The 26,691-nt window shown below is 41.7% G+C and overlaps 1 protein-coding gene across 1 annotated transcript in view; it reads right to left on the reverse strand.

The window, feature by feature from the left end:
- Positions 1-26,691, reverse strand: part of LOC121178232 (neural cell adhesion molecule 2-like) — a 224,610-nt gene that overhangs the window by 60,559 nt on the left and 137,360 nt on the right. Inside the window, exons 2-4 of the mRNA XM_041032794.1 lie at positions 12,773-12,847; positions 5,140-5,346; positions 1,214-1,357 (exon numbers count right to left, since the gene is read on the reverse strand). Coding sequence (XP_040888728.1) covers positions 1,214-1,357; positions 5,140-5,346; positions 12,773-12,847 — 426 coding nt within the window. The remainder of the gene's footprint in view (positions 1-1,213; positions 1,358-5,139; positions 5,347-12,772; positions 12,848-26,691) is intronic.

Here is a 26,691-nt window from a genome sequence, read left to right on the forward strand (position 1 = left end):
CAGGCAGAAGACGATTGACAATATTACTGTACATGCTGAATACTGTACAGTTGTTGTTTTTTTGTTTTTTTTTTTTCAAAAGATGCAGGGTGCTGGTTTGCACTTCATCTCCTGTGAAGCTGCATCTTTGAATGTCACCATCCAACTGCTCTATAATCCATCCTCTCAGTCGCTTGTTAACATGGTTTCTGTCCAAGTTATACGCCTCCTCCAGGGCTGATGGGGTTTCTATTCATAGAATTTGATATCCTTGTCTTATTGTGAATTCACACAAAAGAAGGAAATAGCATTTCCTAGAGAACAGTATTTTTGGCACATTAGTGCATCTCCTCAATGAGAGAGACAGAATTGGGCACACTGGTACTCATGAGAAATTTTCCTCTCAATAATCAAGTGTATTTGGCAGGTTTGCATTCAAAATGTAATTCTTTGGAGATCGCTGACTACTTGAATCCTTTATGAGCAATCAAGATCAGTACCACAGTTAGATAATGCTAAGCAGTGCCTGGTAAAGTTACTTTATCCAGTACTTAATATTTACAATAATAATAATTCTGCAAAAGTCACTCTTAAAAACTTTCAACTTTCATGACTAAATAAAAAATATAATAGAATACAATAACATAAATAATGAAACATGAATGAAAGTATGACATGACCATACTCCACCCAAACCTATCCAAACAGATAGCAAAATACAAAAAAACAGAATAAAATAAGATTTTTCCCCCAAAACTTTGAGTTTGATTTTTTTTTGTCATCAATAATAAACATTACAGAGAAGTCCTACAGTTTTCAGGGCCTTTAATCAAAATTTTAGACATACTCTGAGAATAAAAAATGAGCTTCCCGCAAAACTCCACCTGTCCATCCTTTTCTTAACTATTTTTCCCATTCAGACCTTTTGTTTTAAAGGTACCCTGTGGATTTTTTGCTTTTTTTTTCTAAAACAAAAGCATCACACAGGTTTTACACCTATTTTCGAATGTGAGAATTCAATTTTACCCCCTTGTGACCCCGTCAGTGCATCCATTTTTTAAGCAGTAACACACCTTTTTTTGGTGATTACTGGTATTTGTATAACTATTTAAATCACCCTCTAATATTTCTCTCTCACATTCACCTCCCAAAAATGTAAAAATGAAAGAAAATAATAAGTGCAGTCAAAATAAAGAAAGTAATTTCATTGTAAAAGACAGTCATGAGAACTTACTGTGGTGCTCCTCAGTGATTTCCTTATCCTCGTAGTACCACACCACCACGGGCACCGGTGAACTAATGACATCACACACCACCTCCGCCGTCTCACCGTGGCGGAACTCCTGCGGTGACTGAACATCCTGAAACGTCAGCTTCTCTGCAAGATCAAACAAGATGGTGATTTTTTCCCTCTGAGTACTCAGAGAGGACAATTTATTGCAGGTCTAAACATCAAAAGGAAAATAAGAAAAATCTGTTGTGCTCTCACTGTCCTGTAACTCTACGACAGAATTTAGGGTTAGGGGTTTGGAAAAGGTGTTTCAAAAAGCATTTCCTTCCAATTTTCTGCCTGGCTTACATCCCTTAAGTGTGTAAGCTAGTTTTCTAGTCTTGTTAATAATACAGGTAAAAGTGTTGGGGTGGCCACCTGGCAGCATGTGTTGCTACCCTGAAAAGCCAGTGTATTAGGATGCTGACATGCAAACTAGCATTAAGCAAATTAAATTCAATTGAACTGATGATGGAGCTAAATGAAAAGTTAGGGGATCACAAAAGTTACTATAGTTTATTCTGACAGGCCTGAATGTCTGAACCAAATTCCATGGCAATCCATCCAACAGACCAGACAGACAGACAGACAGGAGAACAGCCATCCATGTGATGTAATGCTCAGCAGTTCAGACATAAAAGTATCTGGAAACAGGCACAAGAAAAACAATGTGTGGCTTGGAAATGGACGGGTAGCTTTCACTCACAAAATCAAATAAAACAAAAAGCTTAATCCCCCTTTGACTGTTTTCTGGGACATGGATAAGGCGATTCTCATGAAACAACACAGGAGACAGAAGGATGGCCATGTTACTCGCTGCCAATCATACCCGTGACAAAAAAAAAAAAAAAAAAAATCAGTGAGCAGAGATATTCTGCAGTCACTCTGTTTGCAGATTTCAACAACAACGCAGGCAGCCTTTGATTCACTCTGTCTTGGTTTCAGGAGCTCTTCAACCACTGCCAGTTTGAAGCTGTGTCCTCCCTCTTGACAAACATTTGGTGTTTTGACAAATTGCTTTTATGAGGACACTGTTCTTGGACCAGGACTTCTCCACACACAGCACGCGATCCCTCTTTGAACCCCGCTCTTGTTCGGATAGCCGGCTTTGATGTGCGCAGGGTCTGGCACTGCTGGCGCTGCAACCACCTGCTATCATCTGTGTGCTGTATTGTGGAAGTGTGAATAAATCAACGACAGCTCCCCTATCAGCCTCTTCCGTTAGCGAGGCTTCAGCATTAGCATTTTACTGTGTGATTTATGCCAGGCTGCTCCCTAAAATGAGCTTTCCTTCCCCGACTGCACCCTCTGCCTTTCAACGTGTCTGGCATCTCAGTGTCTTCATTAGCTTCAAGGATGCCTTTGCATGTTTTGCCATTCACTCTGTTGGTTTCTTATCAATTCCCCCCTCTTGTTCTTCTTTTTATTTCCAAAATCTTTCGCTCCCTCTGTCTTCCTCTCTCTCAGGTTCGAACACTTCTGGTGTCACTTGTTCTCCCTGTTTGTATCCGTTTCCTGTCTCTTTTGTAGTCACACTGCTCTACAAGCAAATCAGTAAAGGAAACAACCCCTTCAGAGTAGCACTCTACTGCACACTTGACACTGGCGAATTGAGAATATACTCACTACTCCAGAGTTTCTCTTCCACCGTTTGCCTCCACATCACTGCGAGGATAACTGTCTGATTCTTTGACAAGCCAATTTCCCTGGACCTCTCTCAACTGGGACGCAGATTTGTTCCTATCTTTACTGTCCAACTGCGCTGGTTTTGGAAAACTGGCTTATGCAGCATTAGTTCTTTGTCCATTAATAACCTGAGAGAAAATGAAAGCAGTTGGCTCAGACATTGTACTGGCTTACTTTATTATGAATTTCCTGTCACCTTGTATAGCTGCTCAGACGCCAAACTACAGCACTTAATTTAAAGCAATTTTTCGCTTTTCCCATCAGTGAACAAAAGCTTTCTCTAAGGAAAATCTATTTAGATTTCCATCATCTGTATGAAACAGCAAAAGTTTTATCTTGGAACAAGACTGTGTTTACTCAAACCAACATATATGAACTTTATGGTGGGATCATTAAGGTGGGTAGGATCCATCGTCTGGGGACCATGAATGTCTGCAAAGAATTTCATGACAGTCCACCCAAAGGTTGTTGAAATAATATTAGTCAGGACCAAGTCTTGGTGTGACTCACACTGCCATCACTAAAGCCACATCAGCATGGCAAAGAAAGCACCATGGCATGACATGTTTGTAATAAGTTACAAAGCCCAACGTTTTGGATTCATAACTGATGTGCCACTGCATGTAGCATGATTATAACAGGCCATCATAGACATGTCAGCAACTACTGGGAGGATGTCAACTCTTCCTCTCCCATAGGTCATAAATTTCATGTACAACATGTTGTAGCATGCAGGTCCATGCACTGCCTGAGGAGTCCTCGCCTGCTCCGGCTGTGAGCTGGCAGAGTGGCTGGCTGGAGCGAGCTTTAGGCAGGTTTTCATCCGCATGCTGCTCATGCAATCTATGCCGAGGGCCCAAGCGAGTGACGCCCGGTTGCCATGGAAACAATGGTTTTAGGGAGCTGGTTATGCTGTGAATGAGGCAAGAGCTGAGTGGTGGCAGGTGTGATTGAGGCTGCGATGCCTCCCCTAATGATTTGCTGGGAGAGGATGAAAAAGGCAACCACACGGCAGGTGATGACTTCCAGAGAGTGTGCACATATAACTGAGTGTGTGTGTGTGTCTCCTGAAGTCACATCCCTGTATGAGATGTTTTCTCCAATTAAACTTAGGGAAGACTCCCGGTGCATCTGGGTATTTGGGTTACTCACATCTCAGAATTCACTAGGTTCTTATGTAATCTGTGTGTGTGTGTGTGTGTTGCATGCATTGTAATGTTAATCCACTTCCTGTCACTGTGCTACCTGTGAACAGAAGGTGTTGTAGGTATAAGGAAAGGTGCCTTTTATACCTAAACAAGACTCTAGCAAGGATTTCAGAAACTGACTAACCTTGTTTCTATGTGAAAGGAAAAAAAGGTATCACTACTGGGGTGACATCTCACTTTTAAACGTGCAACAACACTGTAATGTCTGTAGAGGATTTTAACAGCTTTTGACCAGCATTTCCTAAAAAAATAACTCCCAGAGATCCTGTAGAACCTGTCACATACTGTAGTCATCAAACGCCACTGTAATAAAAGTTATAATCCTAAACTCTTCAACAACATTTTGTGAAGTTTGACATCTTTTCACCTGCAAATCACCTAAATCTAAAGTAGTTTTTTTCCAGTGTAACTCCCTTCTAAATGTTTTTTTTTTAAATTCTTGTCCACAGGAATGATTTGGTGGGAGTTCAGTGTGATGTCTTACTCAAGGACACTTTAATGGGGCAAATAGCAGTTAATTCACTGCTCGCGGTGAAGATGGAGCCTGCGATGGGACAGTCTCTGTGACCACTGAGCCACCCCCGACTCGTAACATTAGGTTTCGCCCAGGAAATAGTGATGGGTCAGCAAGGCAGGTTAGCCTCGGTGCCACATCCCTCATTATGCTTGGCAGGATCCAAGTCCCATGGTATAACTAACTGTCATTATACTTTAATCACAAGAATGAGACTCACACACAAGCTCACACACAAAGTCAAAGGTACACATGGACCTAAAATGCACATGCACACAGACAGAGCTAACATTTCTAACAGCTCGTGGCTGTGGTGAGGGTGGGAATACGAATCAGCTGGCTATCCCTGTGATCAAGCGCTAATGCGAGAGGTTTATTCTCTTCATGTCTTCATGTCCAAATCTCCTCAGGAGGCAAACACAGAGCATCTGCAGGTAAATGTGAAAAAGCGTATGTTTGTGCACGTTATCTGTCAAGCTTACGGTAGATCTCCAGCACGACCGAGGCCTCCTCGGTGTGACCGCTGGCGTCTGTGGCCTGGCATCGGTAGATACCCGCGTCTTCGATAATGGCGTTGTAAATGATGAGCCTGGATCGTGACGTCTCTGTGTGAAGCGCCATCCGTTTGGAGGACACGATGCGCTCCCCCTGCGGGTTGTACCAGTCCAGCCTCACGGGCTCGCCGATAGCTAGGAAGAAGGTCAGAGATAAAATAAAATGATTATGATGAGAAAGTTTTACTCCTTTTTACCATGCAAGTCAGGATCACATCTGCCTGCCTGAAAGATGATCATCCTGCAGTACACAATTCCATTTGATGACAGCTGTTGCTACATGTGTAGGTATACTGTGTAGTAGGGGTGTGCCATCCAAGTCACCTCACGATTCGATTCGATTACGATTCAAAGTGCTATGATTGGATGATTCCCCGATTATCGATGCATCTCGATTAATCTTTTTTTTCCCCACATAGAATGTTTCTTTTCTCACTCTGTAGTTACTTGTAAAATAATGTATATTTTTACATATCCATTCAAAACAATTCAATTCAAAACAATAATAATAATACTAAAAATATATATTGTGTGGCTGTACTGACATGATTCTGATTTGATTATTTTATTATGAACATGTACATGAAAAAAAATTTTGTTAAAAAAGAAAAGAAAAAAATAGGGAAAGGAAATTGACAATATTTCCACTTCTATTACAATCTTTTATCTTGATTTACATGTCCAGAAAGTAATCCTTTTAAATCTTACTGTATGTGCATGTCAGCCTGATTGTTTCTCATATGGATTTTGGACACTATGTGGTCACTGCGCGTATTCTTACGTTTCCAGTCAACGGAGTGTTGACAGAATATGCAACACTCGGCGCTAACCCCTCAGTACAGAGCCGAGCAGTTCGCGTCGAGTTTCGCAGTTTTTTCGCCGACGAACACAGAGCCGTATGCAGCCGCATGCAGCCGCTTCGCCATGCTTACATTGTTTTGCAGGGGGACGGGCTTAGTCTGTGGAAGGGGCTTGTTGTGCCACCCAGATCCCTCCGTGCAGTTTTCCCCAGACACACGTTCCTCTTCCACGCGAAAACAGCATTGCACTCAAATTATGCCAAATTCCGCGACATTCCGCGTTAAAAATTGATTCCGTTTTAGTCGGCCAATTCCGCGATTCAGTGATCATCATAGGGCCTCATAATATGTCCGGGGGGCACCCGCTACTTTTTTTTTCGTTCCGACCGCTGCACTTTCCTTCCGTTATTAAAAGAATCGATTTTTGAACATTTATGAATCGATTCTGGATCGTCAAGTGTCGCGTCACGATTAAACTATGAGTCGATGAATCGGGCACACCCCTACTGTGTAGGCTAAATATTTTAGTCCCCTGCCCACAACTTCTATTGTTCTTAGAGATTTTTTTTCCTTACTAAATTTAAACAGATCAAAGTCTAGAGAGAAACCTAAACCAGGGAGGAAAAAGAGGAGTAAGCCGACAGGTTGCTCCACACAAACTGATTTACAGGCAGCCCTTCCAGACTCTGAAATAAGCAGAGTTGGAGGTATTTCTTGGTATGTTCACTTTGAACGCTGAACAGCTGAGGACCATCCAACATTGCTGTTGGAACCTGTCAAGGGAACAGACGGCCTGAAATTATATGATTATGTCATAATCTTGGATTTACATAGCTAATAAGTCTGTTAAGGAACAGGGACATATGTAGGCTGTAAATTCCACTCACACACACACACACACACACTGAACAGAAAAACAAATGATAGGCCTGATCACATGCTAACTTGAACTCTGATTACTGGCCACTGTAGGAGATGATAGGGCCATCTGCAAGCAGCAGGTGCTCTTTGCCTGTATTCTGCAAATAAAAGTGTCAGTGTGGAGGGCCATCACTTAGCCTATAAATCAGCCCGGGCCTTGAACAAGCGGGGAGGTGGACAGAAGCTTGTCCAGTCCCTTAGAGACAGATCTCTGGATTTAGATAACAGAAACAGGAGGAGAGAGAGGAAAAAATAGAGGTGACAGAAGTTTGTGACACACGTTTAATCCCAGAGAGAGTGAAGAGGCAGTTTGAATGCTCTCTTTTCCCTCAGCAACTATCGACAAAATGCCCTTGAGCAACGCTTTTAACCTCCGGTTGCTCAGTACTCAGCAGCAGAGGGTTGCAATGGTTCATCTCAACAGCTCCCAGGTGTAGCTGTGAGGAGCTGGTGTGCAGCAACATTTTGCTGATAATAGTCATATTTGTCAAGCATGTGCGGTTATGTAAATAGATTATGACATCAATATAATAATCTCTCAGATAGTACACTGATACATAAAGGTAAATGATGACAAATTAGCTGATTTGCCTCTTGATGTCTGCACCTTGCATATTATAAAAACATGCAGGCTCCAGCACACCCCAGAATGCTAGCACTGATCATCATCACACTGTTTCCAACAGCCATCAGCTTCAGATCCTTGGCATACGTGTCTGCTGCTCATTACATTTCAAGGCCAACAAATCTGATGAGGCAATCAAACACAAGTGTTGCTGAAATGATATTACAGTACAAGTGATTCTCCTCCTCGCTCTGCTTTCCTTCACACGTGGCCTCCCACTGGAGCCTCACGGTTCATGTGGGTACTTGCGGGAACAGATAAGAGTCTAACACAGAGGTGTGCCATGAATTTTGCAGATAGGCAACCAGAGCCAAACAACCAAATTCCCCCTCCAAAACCACCATATCAACACGCAGATCTGCTGTTTACTACACTAACAAGAATAGCACACCTGAATAAAATATACCTTTTCTTTTCATGACAGCAGTGGTTTCAAATCTCTCTTAATTTCAGGGCCATGGTTTTGTGCTGTTGTGCTGAAAGTCTCTCTCCTGTGTGAGTTAAAATTTCACAAGGCCACATTCGTATGAGTACATGGTGATCATTAGGTTGTTTTGGTGCCCCTCTAGCACAGCTACTGCATTAACCACTGTGGCTGATAGTAGTACTTTTTCTTCGTCACTGGCTCTGTCAGTCTCTTCCTGTCTGTACTTTCATCATCAGTGATGAGACGTGCTAAACATTTAGCTGTTACCTTGTTCCAAAGATGAAGTGGTCTGTGGCTGATTTTATTTTAAAAACCAGAATTTTAAAAAACCAAGTAATGACAGGGAAGAGGAGGCTGGTGGAGAGGTAGAGCCAATGAGAGGTAGACACAACTGATGATGAGGACATAGGCTGCAGGGAGGGAGAGACAGAGCCAACAAAGAAGAAGAAAAAGTATTACTTTCAGTCACAATGGCTAATGCAGGACTTATGGCTGTGGTATAAGGGGAATGCTATGCTGTGTTTGTACTATAGTTTAAGCTTGAAGCTTTGACGTTGCACAGTGACTGTAAGAAAAGAAAGAAAGAAAACCTTCAGAGACCAATGCATCACCTGGAACACTGAGCCTCCCCCTACTTCTTTTCAGCAATGAGACAGCACAGTGCTACCAGTGGAAAAGTCAGTCTGGAGTCCTGCTCAAAACGCTGCCTCTAACTATGAAAACTTGCACATCTTGCACAGAGAACCCTGCACTGCGATTAACAGAAAGGAAATGATGTACCACTTTGACCTTGGTGATTAGTAAGACCAGAGGCAGACCTGACCTCCCTGGAAATATTTTGCTAACGGGCCCTCCTCCTGACCATGCCCTTAACATTTAAAACTATTCGCTCCATCTGTACGTCTAGGAATAAGCTGACCTATAACAGAATAACAGAATGAGGTATAAACAGACAATATTTATTTAATGTTATATTTTCTATTAACATTGACTAAGAAATTGTAGTAAATACAAAATATAGAAAATAATCAAGTATAACACTTAACTCTGGCTGTGCTGCCTGGTAATTAGTCCAGTCATCCCATTATTACATAATTAGCTTTGACTATACAATATTAACATTACCAATTCGTTTCATGCACGCACACAGGAACACGCGATTGTTACAACCACATGGAAATAAAAGCTTTAAATAAGACCAGGACAAGAACCAAAGCTTTGCATCTGGAAGGAGTCTCAGGCAACAGTTTCTGATCCTCCTTAACAGTGATGGAGAAATATAAACACTGAAGCAATATCAGCCTCCTGCACAAGTCAGATTATTGACTATGGACATGCCCCTTGGCACCAAAATTAGTCGAAACACTCTCATGTCCTCACGGTCGCCGGCACTGGAGCCATGGTAGTAATTGATTTAAGTCTCCGGGGAAGTAGATAGGAAAGGAGAAACAAGAGCTGAGTGGGGAAGGAATACACTGGTCAGCATGCGTATGTGTGCAGCTTGACATGATGTCAAAATTATTGGTTACGTCTCTCTTTCCATCTCTGTCTACTCTGTAATGTCTGGCTAATGGGTAAATGCAGGTCTACCGGGACAAGCGATACCACCTACACTGCTCTGGTTGGACATACCTGAAGAAAACCACATGGAAACATGAATGCTGTTTTACTACTGAGCCCAGTTTCACAGCTGCCTCTGTTTTCCTTTGCAGCTGACACTTGTTCTGGCTCTGTGCCACTTCAGTCATAGGGGAGGTTAAACACACACCTAAACACCAGTTTATCCACCTCCTTGTTTGTCACACCATGAATCCAGGTTCATTTAAAGCCATCATGAGACCAATTTCATATCAGAAAAAGCTCTAGGTGTTTTTTTCCTAACAATAGGTTTAAATGACAATTTTAAAAAATGCAAAGATGAGTACTCAACAAAAACTACTTTTTTAATTATGGGCTTGTTTTCTATGAAATCTGTTGTGAAGTTTTTGCTGACACTGTTGTCCTGGTGATTTCAGAGAATATGCACTGATGACTGCTTCAAGAGCTGCTGAAGAAAACAAAAGTTCACAAATAAACATTAATGACATTAGAATTTCTATTTACTGCATGCTGTTTTATTCAGTAATATAACGATGGCAGGAAATTAAACTGTGAACAAACTGAGATGCTTTCACACAGTGCACGAGGGGTCACTGTATGTAAGTGTGAAAATTATGTGCTCAACACGTGTTCAACACAGCTGGAGTTAATAATATGCAAGGGGCTGTGATGGTGGGAGCATATTGTATCAGTGATACACCATCCAGGAAGTTAAGTTTGTGCAATAAATCTGTGAGTCTGAAGGCTCATGGGATCATCAGTGAAGTCAGAAGTAAGAAGCAGAAGACAGGAGCCTTGTTGTAAACCAACTGGTTTGATTTAGAGTTTCATAGATTTGCAGGATCTCTGCCAAGGAGAACTGAAACTGTTGCTGATGTTACCTTCTGTCTTGGTCACAGATAAAACTGTCAGATTACTTGTAAATTCACTTGCTCATTAATAATCTTAAATTACTGAACATACACCATAATGGTGTTGCTCACATGTCTCATTGTATCCAGTTATAGAGCTTTGCCACGATTATGATAGAAGGAAAAAAATCACTCAGAGGTGGAAGGTAACACAGACACATGTAGCTTTTCTCTCCCTCTCTCAGACGAAGACCTGACTATTTTCTGAAGACAATCTCTCCAGCCACAACCACCCCCAACCCACCCAGCTGCTCTGCAGCTCAGTTCACCTGTCTTTCCTCTCTGCTACTCACTCTTCCACTGTTTCCGCTTCTCTTCCTGACCCCCTATACCTTCAGCTTTCTCTCCGTCTCCTACTGTGCCATGGCCTCAATTCAAATCTTCACTGCAAAACATCTTTTTAGAGCACTTTACTGCGGAGGCATTAAAAAAAAAAAAAAAAAAACAGACAAAAAGGGGGATTATTTTGTAGTAAGAGGTGATGAATAAAAGCTAACTCTGCTGAAGGGACGTCTCACATTTTCTTGTAAAAGCAGGAATCGATGAATAGATCACTCATCATTCATTCTGAGAAGGCAAGATAAAAGGGTGTTTGAAAAATTAATACTCAGAACATTTAGAGGTTATGTGACTGACATATATTAATTCAGAATATTTGTACACTTAAAGTGAAAGTACACTTTCAGCGGAGTACTTAGTATGATATTTTTGTGATTTCAGATCAAATGCTTCTTTAATATTTCACTAGAACATTAAATACTCAAATGACCAAATAAACTCTCAAAGCTAAAGATTAGAAATAAGTTTAATAAATTTAGTCATGTCTGTTTAAGTTATGGAGTAGTACTTAATGGTTAAAACCACACACTGAGGGGCTTGAAAGCATTTCAAGTAGGAATGTAGAGAGCAGACAGAAACACAAGAAAGCTGTGAACAGACAGATGATACACAAAAAAAAGGAAGTCAGCTGGATTCAAAACCAAGATGTAATACAAGCTTTCTTCCTCCTGGCTACCATGTTGACCAGCGTTTCACCACATTTTGACCCAAAACGCTGTGTTTAAACACCGTTTTAGAAAAATGAAAGAAAAAAAGAGAAAAAAAAAAAGCAGTGTCCTGTTATTTTACCCTGCTGCCAAATCTTCCTGCCAAACTTTTAGAACAAGAAAGATTTGTATCGAACAAGTAAAATTGATTTCACCCAAGTTCCTTTCTTTGAAGAACAGCACACTAACCTCTGTGTTCAGCTTTTCCTCACAAACAGCTCAAACCCATGAATCAACATAAAACATAAGTGCCTTCCTGTGCCTTCCTGTCCCTTTATTTTCTCTAATCCATATTTCTATGGACATGATTCATTCATTGGAACACAGCAAAATAAAGCCAAAAAGTCACTTAAATGGACTCTTCATTTATTTGTTTGCGGGCTCACTTCAGTTTCACCTAGCTTTTGCTTTTTTGCCTCTGACTGTTCTGCCCTGTTTTTCAGCCCACTCCAGTTGGCAGGACTGTGTGCATGTGAATATCGTAAAAAACACACACACACACACACAAAAAAAAAAACGCAGTGTCAGGCTTGGTGCGAGTGCCCGTAGTAGAGAAGGGCAAGAGAAAGCAACGAGTGACACAAACACTTCCTCCCACGCACTTTGACAGTGGATGATGGCTTCTTAGCTCCCACCTCCAGCACTCTTTTGCCTCAAAGCCTTTTTCCATTCTTCTCAGTTCTGAGCTTTTTCACAGTGAAAGCTTCTACCTTTGCCTTTCAGTTCCTGCCAGTTTGATTCCATTCACCTCTATTTTTCTACCTCCCATTCTTGTCCTACTCAGCACACGTTAGACCTCAATTCCCTCCTGATGCTCCTCCCAGTATGTCTCTACTCCCTTGGCTGTTAGCTCCATGCTGAGTAGGTTGGCAGGAGAGAAGAGGCAGCCAGCAGGAGGTGGGCCGGGCCTGCCAGAGTGTGTTGCTACCCTACAGAGCCACTGGCACCGGTTTCAGGTTCTGTTATCACTGAGTGTTGATATACCATTCAGAGAGGACAATGAGGAGGAGGGACGAGAGGGATGGGGCCGTCCCCTGTGTGCATCCAGTCACTGTTGGGTCAAAGAGCCACTCACCATATGGACAGCATGGACTGTGCTGTCGTACAAACAACAAACAGTCCTCACAAGGGCCGCTGTAAGACCCCCTGCTACATCTCCGATCTGCTTCCATACACACACACACACACATACACTATATTCACATAAAAATGATAGTGTGTGGTATTTGTACCTGTACAGATGAAGAATTTGGATTCTCCAACACTTAACTCCACTTTGTTCAAGGATATGGACACCTGCAGGGCGGCTGTAATAGAAAAAGAAAGAGGGAGGGTGAAAGACAGAAAGAGAAAACAGACAGAGAAAGAAGAGGAAAATGGATTAGTTATTACAATAGAACAGAAAGCAAAGGATTTTTGTCATTTGCTGACTGGAGAGACATAATAACACAAAATTGCTCTCAAAAAGCATCAGCTTCCTTAGCACTGTTGCTCATTTCCTTCTGTATTACAGATTTTTATACTATCTGAGGACCATTTTCTGTTGTATGTCACCATTTGCTGCATTTATGTGAAAGGCTGTGTGCAGCTTGCATGCAAATATCCTTCTATATAAATAAGAAGCTTCTCAAAAATAACCCATGTTTGCAGCTATTGCTAGCATAAGGCACATTGTCCCTGCTGAAAGGAACAATTTTAATATTTTTATTCAAACCTTAACTACCTACCGAAAGTTACTGTTCGACAGATTTCTCTTTACAAAGCTCCGAGACAGATTGCCTTGATACCTTCTAATGGGCACATGTGTGTTTGTGACAAGCTTGTCAGTCACTTTCACAGTGAATGGGATCCTTTCAGCCTGAGGTGCTGTAATGCTATTTGCAGTTATCACTCTCGACAATGGTATACGAATTGAACAACAGTGGGATGGGAATTTAATAAGCTAAGAAATAGCAGAGATCAGTAAATAAGTCAGTAGAACTGGTTTTTGAGAGAGAGCCTCCGAGACTGTAGAGCAGAAAAAAAATCTAACAGGAACTGTCGTTGGATGACATCCATTCACCTTAATGACACGGTAAAAATGGTAAAAATGGAACAAAATCTTGCAGGTGGTGGTAGTGTCACAAAATTTGCAGAGTCAAGCTACAATCAAAGGGCGTTTGTCTGCACTGGCCTATTGTGAGAACCGCTATAATGCCACACAATGGGGGCTCCAGTGGAAGTTTTGTAAGGCTGAAGTGAAAGGTAGTTAGCTGAATAAGACTGTGGCTCGATCTTGGCTGACATCAATTTGAGAGAAAAATACAGGAGAAGAGCTTGATACAGACAAAGAAAGGGGGTGTTTGAATGGCAGCATAGCAAGCTGGAGCTGAGAATGTGTCTAGATGTCTAATGTGATGAGTAATGATTGGCAACTCAGCGGGGAGAGGGTCATTTTTAGGCTAGTGCCTCTTGACGCAGTGGTAGTCTCTCCACAGCACTGAGTGAAACAAGATATTTGATGAGCCTGCCATATCTGAGCTCATTCTCAGCCCTTAGAGCTGCAAGTCTAGTTAGGATCAAACTCCAAACACACACACACACATACACATTTACACACCCATGCTATATAATGCTCTAATGGATGTTAATTCTCTCTACAACACTGGGAACGTAACAGCGGAGGTCAGGCCGCCTGTCAATAATTGAGAAAATGATGAAATGATTATGTGCTGCTTCTCGGGGGAAGATGGCTGCAGCCAGCAGCAGCATCACTCTATAGCAGTTATCACTGGGAGCCATCTGTCATGAAGCGAGGCTGTCTATAGATGGCAGTAGAGGGGCACTGCCACCTTCGCCTGAGGAGGCTGCATGATGAGGCCGAGGAGCTGCTTTATCAATGCATTTGATCATTTCTGCTGCGTAACTCCACTGTTTTAGAACCAAACAGTCGCCAGCAGAAGCTCAGCGAACACACACACACACACAAATACACACACAGAATGGATGGAAAACTAGTAAGCCTATCCCCACTGTGCAGCACATTTATGTTGGCACATATGAACACAAAGCCACAAACAAATATGATGCAACATCTTTGAGTATATTTAATTTTGTCTCTACTTTTCTGATGTAAATGTACTTTATACTGAAAACCTGCATATAATTAGTATGTAGTGTAGCGTGCTACTGTCTACACACATTAACATACACATGCATTGTTTCAAATGAATGCAGATACTGTTCTCAGGTTGATTAATCATGTCTGTTTAACCCGGTGCCCTTCCACACAGCCTGCTTCTGACTTAAGGCAGATTCCAATCAGGGCTGCAAGTAGTGTAACGGTTTTCAATTATTAATTGATCCTGGTCTTTTCATGCTGTATGTGATTGATTGTGTAATAAGTTGCTCACAAAACCCAACAGGAAAAAGAAAAATGGGCTTTTTCTCTGCTGCCAGATCATCGGTGTGTATAATTTAATTAAGGTCAACCTGGAAAATATAACTGTTCAGTTGGTATTTTTAAGCTGGAATACACAACAGTCCCCACAGCGAGTCTACTCTGACATTTTAATGAGAATGCTGACTGGATAATATGAAATATGAAATATGACATTGGAGAATTTGTTTATTCAACACTGTCTTGCCTGGTGGGGACACACAGAGACACGCTAATTATATCACTTTTCAGAAATGGAATGTTTTCAGTCTCATTCACCTGCATATTATAGGGCTCGGGTCAATATGTTATGAGCCTGGTAGCAATTATCAGCTCCAATTATTAGCGCCTCTGAGAAGTGACGGAGACAAGCAAAATAGGACAACAAACAAAACCATTGATTGCCATTTGTAATGTGTCAGAGATGGTCGATACCATACATGTCAGCTCGACTAACAACATGACTCAAATAAGAATCAGTTATGGAATACAAATTCAAAGAATAAACAAGTTACAGAAACAGGATTTCAGTCACAAAGGTGCTGGTTCAAATCCCCCAACTGGTTGTTAATGCTGGTGAGGAAAGTTAATGAAGAAGTAACTCCACAACAAATCAACAAAAAGTACTTTCATCAACAGCAGTGAAACTTTAGATAGATCTTGTTGTGTGACTCACATTACTAAGAAAATTTGATGACTTTATAGCCCCTCTACTCTCCTTTGCCCATAGCTTACGTTGGCAAACTTTACACAGACATCGCTGAGACACTCTGCTGATTTTATGACCCTTATACTCCAGTGTTAGCTGATGTTGGCATAGTCTGGTTGTGTTTATCAGAAGCAGCACATATTTCTGAGAGAAAGAGAAACTGTTGAATCAAAACGTAAAAGTCAAATGAAACATGCATCTGGATTTTTGACCATTAGAAGTTGCCTCATGCTGCTTTTATTCCATAAAACTGGGCTCTAACAACGCCAAATCATTATACTGCCCAAATGGAGGTCATTTAGGCCATAGTGAGAGAGATGCTGGGTGAGCTGGTGACATGACTCTGTGTACCAAACTTGCCAGCAGCTAACTCAGTGTGACTAAATCTTGAGCAGACTAAAGCGAGCTAAACACACCATCGTATTTAGCAGAAGGCTAAATCCCAGTGTTTGATTGACAGGGTGGAGAGTGTCCAATCAGCTGGCAGGGAGAGAATGATGTGATTCTGTAATCCTGTACTCCATTAAAAGCCCCATTAAAGGCACAGCCAAATAAAATGCACCGCAGAGAACATGCCTTTGTGTGTTTGTTTGTGTTTGTATATAAGAGTGTGTGGGGGAGTATGTGTACTGTATATCTTTATTTCTGTGTGTGTGGGTTGGTGGAGGCTGTGAGTGTGTTTGTCTGTGTATATGTGTGTAAATGTATTAAGCACACAGAGCAGATAGGCCCCAAGGCAAAAAATGCTCTGCTTTAATTGTCTGTGATTTTGTGGAGGAGTTGAAGGGAATTCTTCCCTTCCCACAGAGACGGAGAGCGAGACAAAGACAAGAAGTAAAAGAGTGGGCTGAGCAGGAGCAAAAGAAGGAAGGAGATAAAATACTAATTACTATGTTTTGTAGTCACCCAAACCTGTGTGTTTTATGCATTCTTCAAAAGGTGTTGGCAAAGGCAGAAAAAATGATATCCACCAAGAAATTAGCTTCAGAAATACGAACCAGTCAGCGTTCTTTAAAGCTGCAAAGTGTCTCAGGTGAGAAGTGGCACAGTGTACGACAAACACATTTAGACCAAAAGTGAGCCAGGAGAGACATGCACAGTGAGCCATCTCTAACCATGGCCTGAGCCCGTGAGGTGACACACAGCAGATCAGTGAGGAGTAAATTATGTTTCATAGCAACAAACAATATTCCAAAATTCTTTTCACTCTGGTGTAGGCAGAATGCTGTGAGCCGAAGGACAGTGTTGTTACTTGATGTTACAGCATTAGGATGTTTGATTTAACATAATATAGTCAATTTTAGCAAATTAGTTGTTGCCAACTTTGCCTTTGGATTCACATGAAGTTTATGCCTGTTTGTTTGCCGACATCCAGGCTCCCTGTGTCCCCATTCCAGTATACAGTATCTGCCGGGCCGCACCAAAAGCCTGCTTTCATGCTGGAGAGGAGAGCAGAGCTGGTTCTACTCAGCCAACCATATCCAATCGTGCTGACATACAGTATCAGGCCACGTGTACAGTCTCAGGCACAACCCACAGCTACCTATTATCTTCCCTCCCTCCCGCACACCTTCTCTGTATCTCTGCTTTTCGCTCACCAACTGCTTTGTGATTTATGTCTCCTTCCTTAAGCCTCTTATGCCTCAGGCTGCGGTGGCCGTGATGGACTTCTCTCTATGCATATCCCAACAACATGAAACTCCAATCAGGCGCACACAAGTGCAGGAACATGCAAATGCACAGATGTTTAGCTGTGGACAGATGTGAAAGTTTTTGCTAATTAGTAAGAACATGCAACTTGATCGTATTGCAAGGTGCCTATAAAACATTACGTGTTTTGAACCTTTCATCTATGCTGTCTCTTTCCCTTTGCAGATGGAAAAATAATATATGTATACTGCCCAAGGCTACCTGAAGCACTAGTGTACATATATGACAGCAAAAAATCACTGCAGGCTTCGTTGTGCTTGCAGGTTTGATCAGCTGCACTTTTTTCCCATTTTGGCATATGTGGGTCATCATTTTAGCAGATTAGAGAATTATGCATTTTTCATAAAGTCAAAATATGATTTCACAAAAGTTAATCACATTCCCCCCAAAGTGTCTAAAATGCGTGTGAACAGAGTCATTAGTTACACTCGTGTTACATGAAGTTTGCATTGCTCCCTGAATCTTTTATGCTACTTTCATTATAAATGTTTCAGACTGAAACCCTCATTAGCTCCAGAGGTAGTCTTTGTGGTTATGATAATAATGATAAAGCCTACAGCAAGGTCCATAACAGGTCACAGAGATCCCGTTGTTCAAACAAAATCAGCTTCGACTTCCATGATCAAAAGCTGGAAATAAAGCTTGTCATTGATTACACTGCATCTGATTACAAAAAATGTAATTTAATTTGATCTTTGAAGGGAGGACATCTTTAATGTAAAATGAAGGAGTTTTAAAGTTGCACTGAAGGCACATTTGGACAGTTGAATTTACAATGTTGGATTGTAATTTAGAAATTGTCTAAAGTACTTTAACATGGGACATGACAAGGGCTATGTTTTACCAAATATCACACAAATAAAAAGTTTAGAAAGGCTAAAGTGTGACCTTAGTTCAGTGGCAGACTGGTGATGTTTGAGTTGTTCAAGCGGATCAAACCTTAGTGATCCTTGGGGGTTCTCAGATCCAAAGAAAACCATTTAGCAACTCACACCGCAAAAGAAAATGCGCTTGAGGAAACCTTCAGGGGTTTTTCAATATGTGAAAAATCCTTAAGTAACCCTGTCATAAAGGCCCAAACCCTGGCAGGAAAAAATCCTCTTAAACTATCCTCCACCCTCTGTATGAGGCTGTTTAAACAGACACCTAAGAACTCTTTATTGTCATGAATAAGAGCTCGTAGGACTTCCAGTACAGTGGCTTTTGGAGACTAACTATGTTGTTGAAATAGTTAACTTGTAGTATTCTTGGTATTTATGGCAAAACATCACCAAGGTAAGTTTTAGGGTGGTGTTTTTTTCAGGCGTGGAATGAACTGCTATATTTACCAATGCGATCAAAACAACTAGCATCACAAGCAAAACGCAACACATCAGAGGGTATGAAGCTGCCATCACATCAATCTGACACACTGCAAGACAATGACAGTAATGTTCCTAAAGGACCACTCAGGCCACAAATCGAACACTGAACCTGTTGAAAAACCAGCCAAGTGAGGCTGTGTCAGAGGGCAGATGAGTTGCCAGAAGGGAAAGAGCTCAGCTCCAAGTGGCAATACAATCATCAGCCATGATAGAAATAAGAGGGGTTAACAGGCCACGGCTTCAATTCAGGCTTTCAATTGCTACTTTGCAATCAGTGACTCTATATGTCAAAGGGGATGGAAGGTGTGGGAAAGCGATTAGTGTGCACAAGGAACATACGCACACATCCAAGCAGGTAGACATGCAAATTCAAGTTTAGAGTATGGTATGTAAAATAGCAACCACAAAAATATTCATAGACATCCTGCTGTACCGCTCAGACAAACACAGGTTCCAGTATGACCTGGGTATTGTTTCATAACCCTTGTCTTCTTCCTCCTCCATCACAAAGATGATTTCTATCCCAGATTGCGCAGAAACTGGAGCATCACACTGTGATAGAGTAAATCCCATTTGCTCGGATATTGTGCTCATATTTATGGAAACATAAGAAAAATAGGGCCTGCAAACATAGGTGCAAGATAATGCCGTTATCCTCATTCCCTTTTCCAAAATAGAATCATGCTCCAAGGAAAATTATACAGAAGCTTTGACCATTTCTAAGATATTTTCTATTCTTTCTTGTCCTCTCTGCATTTCTGAGTCCTGTGTCTAATCTATTAGTCTTCACTTTTCTTATCTCTGTCACCCTACCATGTCTGTTTCTTGATTTTTTCCCTTTTATCCCTTCTCTCCCCCTCTGTCTTCGGGCTGCAGCCTGTTCCTGCATATGGCAAAAGCAGCAAGTGTGGTTTCTGGATATGAAAACATCAGCAAGCAACTGAGAGAAGTCTGAGGCTACAATAAATCCAGGTATGTCACTCAGACACTGTGATTTGCTTCACACCATCCTGCAATACTTTCCCACAGAGCTGTTCTCTCTAAGGACTGGGCATAATATTCATACCTTACCAAGATGTGCAAAAAATCTGCCTCTTCCCACAGCGATAAAGTTGATTCTACCAACTTGAATTACATTTCAATTTTTCCTCACATACTTTCATTAAAAAAACACTTTTTATAACAATGTAGAGCTTGAATTTTTTTTTTTAAACTATGTTCAGGCAATCAAAATCAAGGTGTCTATACATCACTTTGTCAGTCTACATGTCAGCCCTGAATGCTAATGATGTGCTGATCAGAAGTAAGCTGGTAACATAAATAGCATAGAATAAGTAGAGCAGCACTGACAGTTTTAATGAGTCACTTGAGCAGCTCCGTTTCCAAGGATTGTGGCAGTTTCCTTTATGCATTAATAAGGTCATCCATCAGGACGAAAAGGTTCCCGTCAAATGATTAGGGTAATAAAGCCAATTAAAATGACTGGTCATTTTTCTGAATATAGACAAGCTAATTAAATATATATTAATGAGTGGCCGCTCCTGCCACTTTAGTGTCGCTCTGCAATGCTTCACTGTGAACTTTAGTTTCAATACAGCGTCCTGGAGGTCGAATGGAAAAGGACATTTTAAAATAATAGGTTAATGTCATCAGAATACGTGGCATCAAAAGCTAATAACACTTTGCCATTATTGTAGCGTCTTGGACAGAAACATCACTTATGCTATTAGCAGGTACACATTGTTCTGGACAGCAGCTAAGAGCAGGACTTGCAAGCTACTACAGGTTTTAATGGCTGCTGCAGCTGTGTCTTGTTTTGTCCCCTCACAGTTTCCGCAAATAGTCTGAAATCGCATCAGTCTCACCAATAATAGTCTGGAGCTGATGGAGGTGGAGTGTTTTTTGTGGTCAAGCAGATGGACTTAAGCAGAGGTAGGCGAGAGGTTTGCTTATGATGATCCCTGTGAAATTGAAAATATCCTGCCATTCAAACAAACATTATATATTGATCTTGCGAATGGTCCAGCTGAGCTCAGCTGATTATTTCACTGGCCCTCTATAAGCACGCTGAGATGGGCGACCCACGAGTGATGGAGGCTTTCCGCTACTGTGAGAGGAGTTGACTCAATTGAGTTCGGTGAAGAGTGATTCAGTAATAAAACCTAAAGGCCTTGGAGGCAGTATCTGATTTCAAGGCACTGCTAAGGGAAGTCCCATAGGTTGCAGGAGAGTGAGGGTCCAAGATTTGTAACAAGCAGACAGATGAGCAAAGCAGTGTGTGCATACAGAACTAACCAACATGAATAATCATCATTTCTCCGTGAAAAAAAAATCATCCAATCTTGTGCATTATTTTGCCATCTTTGGAAATAAAAGACAGTTTCAGGACACACAATCAAACAAATAGAGGATGAGTGTCACAGCTGGGCACAACAGCCTCAAACACCACGAATTATGTTGGGCTACTGTCAGCAGGAAGAGCCTTTCAGCAAAGGTATGTAGGCGTTTTGCCGGTCAGATTTACTAAAACATGAAGCGAGAAAGCGGTTTGCTGTGGATGCTGCTCTCCCACCATTCTGCACCCTGCTCCTTCTCTTCACTTTCCCCACTCCAAGAAAGAAGCAGGGGCAAATAAAAATAGAAGTAATCTGTTTCTTTGTTCAGCCACTCTCCTCTGCCATCTGTCTGTGTGGGAATAATTCCACTTCTAAACATTTTTAAAGCGAACAAATCACAATAATTATAACTCTGGTTAACTCGCATTAGCTTGTCATTTCAGGAAGAACAGCGTGTGGTGCAGAAAGGACAGGCACAGATGAGGCAATGGGGTAGAAAATGATACAGCAGTTACTGTAGGGTGGCAAACCAGATGCTGGTAGACTTGTGCTGGTTTTCACACTGGGAACAGAATCTTAAATAACAGCTCATTATCACACCTACAGTATGTATTTCTGCAACATTTCAATATTCACACGGGACATGATTAGCCTTGAGGGTGATCTAGAAGTTGCACAAGTGGACACAAGCACAATGAGTGTTGACCTTAGGACCAACCACAGTACATTTTCTCACATATTTTCAAGCAGGAGCAAAGTTACTAAATTTCCCAGCTGAAACAAACACACAGTTTGTAGCTTAATTAAGGGACTTGGTTAATGAAACTTCAGCAGTTCAGAAGCAAATGCACACAATACTTAAACAACAGCTCAAGTACCTTCTTAACACTGTTAGGAGCCCCACCTAAAAATACCTCCAAACATTTCCATCTTAATGTAGAATCCATATTCAGAAACACCCTGTTGTGCCACAAAACCACAGTAAACCATCAAAACTGATCACTGAGGTGCGCCTGTCTGCTGCGCCTGTCAGGGCTGTAATCTTAATTCTCATTTCATGCATGCTGGAGAATAAGCGAGGCAACATGTTTTTTTTCTATGGCGAAGCGATCATTGCCGCAGGGATTGAAATGGCACGGTGGTGGGCTGATTATTCTCCTGCCACATCCTGCCGGTGGCTGTGACACGGCCATTATCTCAGGCCCGCGGATTAATTCAGTCACAAAGGAGAGGTCACTGGCTCCTGCCAGGCCTGAGAGAGGGGACTCCGGGGATTTTGTGAGCAGGAGTGGGGCAAGGCAGAAACGTCTTCTTCCAGTCTTTCTCCAATGAAATTCAAAGGTTTAAGGTCAACACTCTCCCTAATTGGGAGGGTACATCCCATGACAATACCGGTGCAGACGGTTAAAGCTGGAATTCCCTGCTAGTTGATCTGCATTGTACACTGAATTACACTCATTTTCTGAATTTTGCTACGGAATGGGACAATGCCGTACAATTTAAGTCTGAATTGGATTGAATTCTAAATCCAAATTACATTGAACCGGCAATGAATACAAAGCAAGAATAAGGTAGGATTTGATGTGTTTGTACAATGAGTCGTGCAGCTGTATGCTCTTGAATTGAATTACATTCATATTGTAGCCAAGAAATGCAATGTATAGTATGACGTGTACAGTAAATTCATATTAAATAATTCTCTCCTACATTCATAAATCTACCAATGATGAGTAAAATGTTAATTTTTCTACAAAGAATAAGGCTAATAATGTGGGGAAATTTTTTTCCACAGTCTGAGCTAATGTCATTCTCTTCTCTGATCTCAAGATCAGTGCTTCAAAGGCTCAACCTGTATTATTCACTTTTCAGCTTGTCCAATTCCTCCCACTCCAGCACACTTTTGTATTTCTATTTCCCTTTCTACCTATCACCCTTAATTTTACTCAAGTCAGAGCCTTTCATCTTTTCCCTTTCTTGCTTCATTGTGCAATGAATTGCCTGTTCACCTTTTCTGATTCCTTTCGGATATTTTGTCTGTCTGTTGTTCGCTCCCTCTCTCTCTCTCCCTCTCTCTTGCTCTCTATGACACTTTCATGGTTGTCCATGTGGTGCTCCTGACAGAAGCTGCCACCAACTGTCACCGTGGCCTGGCCAACCAGGATGTAGGATGCCAGGACCAGCTACCATCGAGTCACTTTATGCCAGTATAAATATTACTCAAAACTTTCTCTCCCTCTATTATCCTGACCTCTCCACCACTGCCACACATTATGTCTACATGAAGACCAACAGGCAAAATCAGAGTCAGCAGGCATTAACATTTTTTGGGTATAACACAAAAGACTTTAAATATTTAAACATGAAATGCACCATGGGGGCTGTACTCATCATTACCTATCATGATCAAAAGGTACAAGAAGACATAAAACAAGACTAGGAGTGTATAGCTATGCTAACAGCTCTGTGAGGCTGTACTCAGGCTCAGCAGTGCCTTGTTCTAAATGCATCAACACCACAAAGTACACCTGAGGTTGATAGGAATACTATTAGTTTTACAGGTATTTGATCACAAAACAAATCTAAATTGGATAAAATTTTTTGAATGAATGAACGACAAAATTTTGTCCAATCCATCTAGTCTGTAATATCAAGCTATGTAAATTAACTTTAACCAGCTGGTGGTGCTAAAGGAAAAGTCTGAGGAACGCCCAAATAATTATAATTTATCTTCTAGGGACTGTGAACATCTGTAGGAAGTTTCAATCCAACAGTTGTCAAGATACTTTGCTCTGAACCACAAATGTGCTATTGCAAAAATCAGGGGATCAGCAGACGTCATCCTCTGGGCAACATGGATGTCTGTTCCAAATACCAAGGCAATAAATCTGTTGTTCCAGCAGCTGAGATATTTAAGTCTGGGCCAAAGTGGTGGACAGACTGACAGAACAACACTGCCGTTCCTAGTGCTGCAAACCTGGATAAAAAGTAAGCTCCTCACACAGACTTTAACAAAACAGGAAAACTTCAGTCTATAGACCTGTATCGGGGACTGATGAAGGGCTCTATTATCTTAATGGAAAATTTACAATCACCATGAAAAATGCTCATGTGACTCCAGCAACTCAAGAGGCACCATAAATCAGGTCAATGTAAACTGGTATATTGAACATAAGAACACCCTGAACATTGCAGCACATTTTTAAAAAGTCCACAGTGAGCGTCCATTGATTCGCCCAAAGCTGCAAAAAGGCTCGTACAATGTATTTTATTTAACTGAATGCTAATCATCCCACTTTCATGGAGATTGTGTGCGTGTGAGATCATTATTTGTTAGAAACTTGAATCGGTTGCCATGGGAGATTGGCTTCTCCCGCAGTGTGCATAAAGGTCAAGTCATTATTCAATCTGATCCTGTATCTTTGAAAATAAACAAAGATGGCCACACTTTGTTGTAAGTTAAATGGGAAATGTTGCAGATGAAGGTAAGTTATTGATTAGTAGTGACTCTGCATTCATAAATCATGGATGGGCGCGTGGATGGACAGACAGACGAGCTCTTGGGCCTTTTAGCTGTCACATACTGTAAGTAGGTGACAGTTATAATTAATAGGCTGACAGATCAGTGTGTGTGAAGGTACAGTACATGTGTACTGAATGACTGCTCCAAACAGAGCTGTGGCACTGAGTACTGCAGTAAGCACATTAAAGAAGTATCTGTCACTGAGCTCATGGGTGAGTACGCCAGCTTTCCCCTGTGCGCTCTCACTCGCCCCCCCCCCCTCCCAACCCCACCTCCATCCGACTGATGGATGATAGCAGGGTGTGTATCTGCATACATAGGCTCAGCTTCGCATGGCTTTCAATTAGAACTGTCAGGAACATGCACTCAGCGCCCCACTGAGATAAAGGTAGGCAAACAAATCAATATGCACGGAGGGAAGCATTCCTCTAAAACTAACATTCACCCAGAACACACATACAGTACACACAGTTTATGCAACATGTATGTCAAATTCACGTTGAAACACATATATATGTCACAGTGACAACCCACAGGCCCAAGGCAAAATCCATATTTGTGCAATACACAAATATATCCAAGCAGCGATGCTTCACCAACACACAGTATATGACTTTCATGAACATGACTGTGCAAACAAACACACTGTGGACATACATACGTGCAGTATACCCGTGTGACTATCCCTGACTTGGATAATTGTTGCTGCTGTAACTCAAAAGACAACATATCCCCCAGCTTTAGAATTAGCATATTCATTATTTAACTGGGGAGCAGCTGGCTAATTGGCAAATGAAATGCTTTCAATAATGTTCACATGAGAAGCAGAATTTGATTAAACTGAATCTGGGGAAAATACCTAAAAGGAAATGAATATCAATGAGCATGTGGAAAGAAATGATAACTTTTGGGACACGAGCAAAGTGACAGCCCATGTCATAAGCACTGCCATCGAGCAGATGTACCAACTTCGCTGCGTTTGTGTGCAAATACAGTGGTTCACAGTCAACAGAAATGCATCAAAAAGTGGGGACAATTATTGCAATTTCCACTGTTGTTAACAGAGGAAGGATCTCAGGGAAGATCTCAGGTCTGGCAGCGGTACTCCAGTTTTAATGGACTGCCGAAGCCAACTGACTCATGTCAGCTTTCTAAATCAGAAAGGAAGGAGGAGGGGGCTGGATGTGCTCATAAAAATGCCCCCACGATTCTCGTCTCCGCTCATTCGAGTTAATGACACTCACTCTCGGGCCATATATCAGGGTCTGTTTGATCCTGGTCAAGGATATTAAACTTTGATGGATTCCCGCATTCGCCAGTCACCAGTCTTCCTTTGCAGAGGACAGTGCAGGGTTCATTCGATACGTGCACCTATCTGATAGCCATCAGGAAATGACTCTTAAAAGCAGGCCAGAGTTTTGGCTGACACAGCGTGATCTCACAATGCCTCACATCTATTTTAGCAATTTCTGCTACTTGTGATCCACAGCGAAAGGTGATGTGTGTCAGCAGGGTAACGTCAAAAGAGTACCAGGAGAATGGGAGCAGAGCAACGGGGCAGTGGTACAGCAGACGAGGGGGGTCGAAAGACTGGGTGGATGTAGTGTTGGGTCACAGCAGCAGAAGTAAGTGGTGGCCGTCACTACACATCACCTGGCATCCTGCTAAGTGTTTCCCACTAAGATGCATGTACTATAGCTGTTGTATGGAGGGTGGAAACACTGCTCGCAGCAAGCCGCTGGTGACTGCTGTGCCACATTTTAAAACGTTGGTCTGCTGCTGGGGAGGATGACGACCTGCCATCACAGAGAATGCTTTCTGATTTGGGCATCGTGACTCAGAAGATACCTATTCTGCCACACTGTCTGTGAGGTGTCATAAGATACTGGAAGCCAACAAATCATCTTTTTGACTTCTCAGTTGTTGATGATCTTAAATGTCGTAAATAGCATTAGCATTGGGTAAATAAGCGAGATACCATTTGTGCCCAGCTGTTCTATTTTTTTGTGTTTTATATCTGTAATCTTGAATGCAACAGAGAAACCACACTAACAATGTTTTTCTCCACAGAAATTTTTCCACCCCTGCTAAATA

Source organism: Toxotes jaculatrix, chromosome 24 (genome assembly GCF_017976425.1).
Source record: "Toxotes jaculatrix isolate fToxJac2 chromosome 24, fToxJac2.pri, whole genome shotgun sequence".
Classification (NCBI taxonomy): Eukaryota; Metazoa; Chordata; class Actinopteri; family Toxotidae; genus Toxotes; species Toxotes jaculatrix.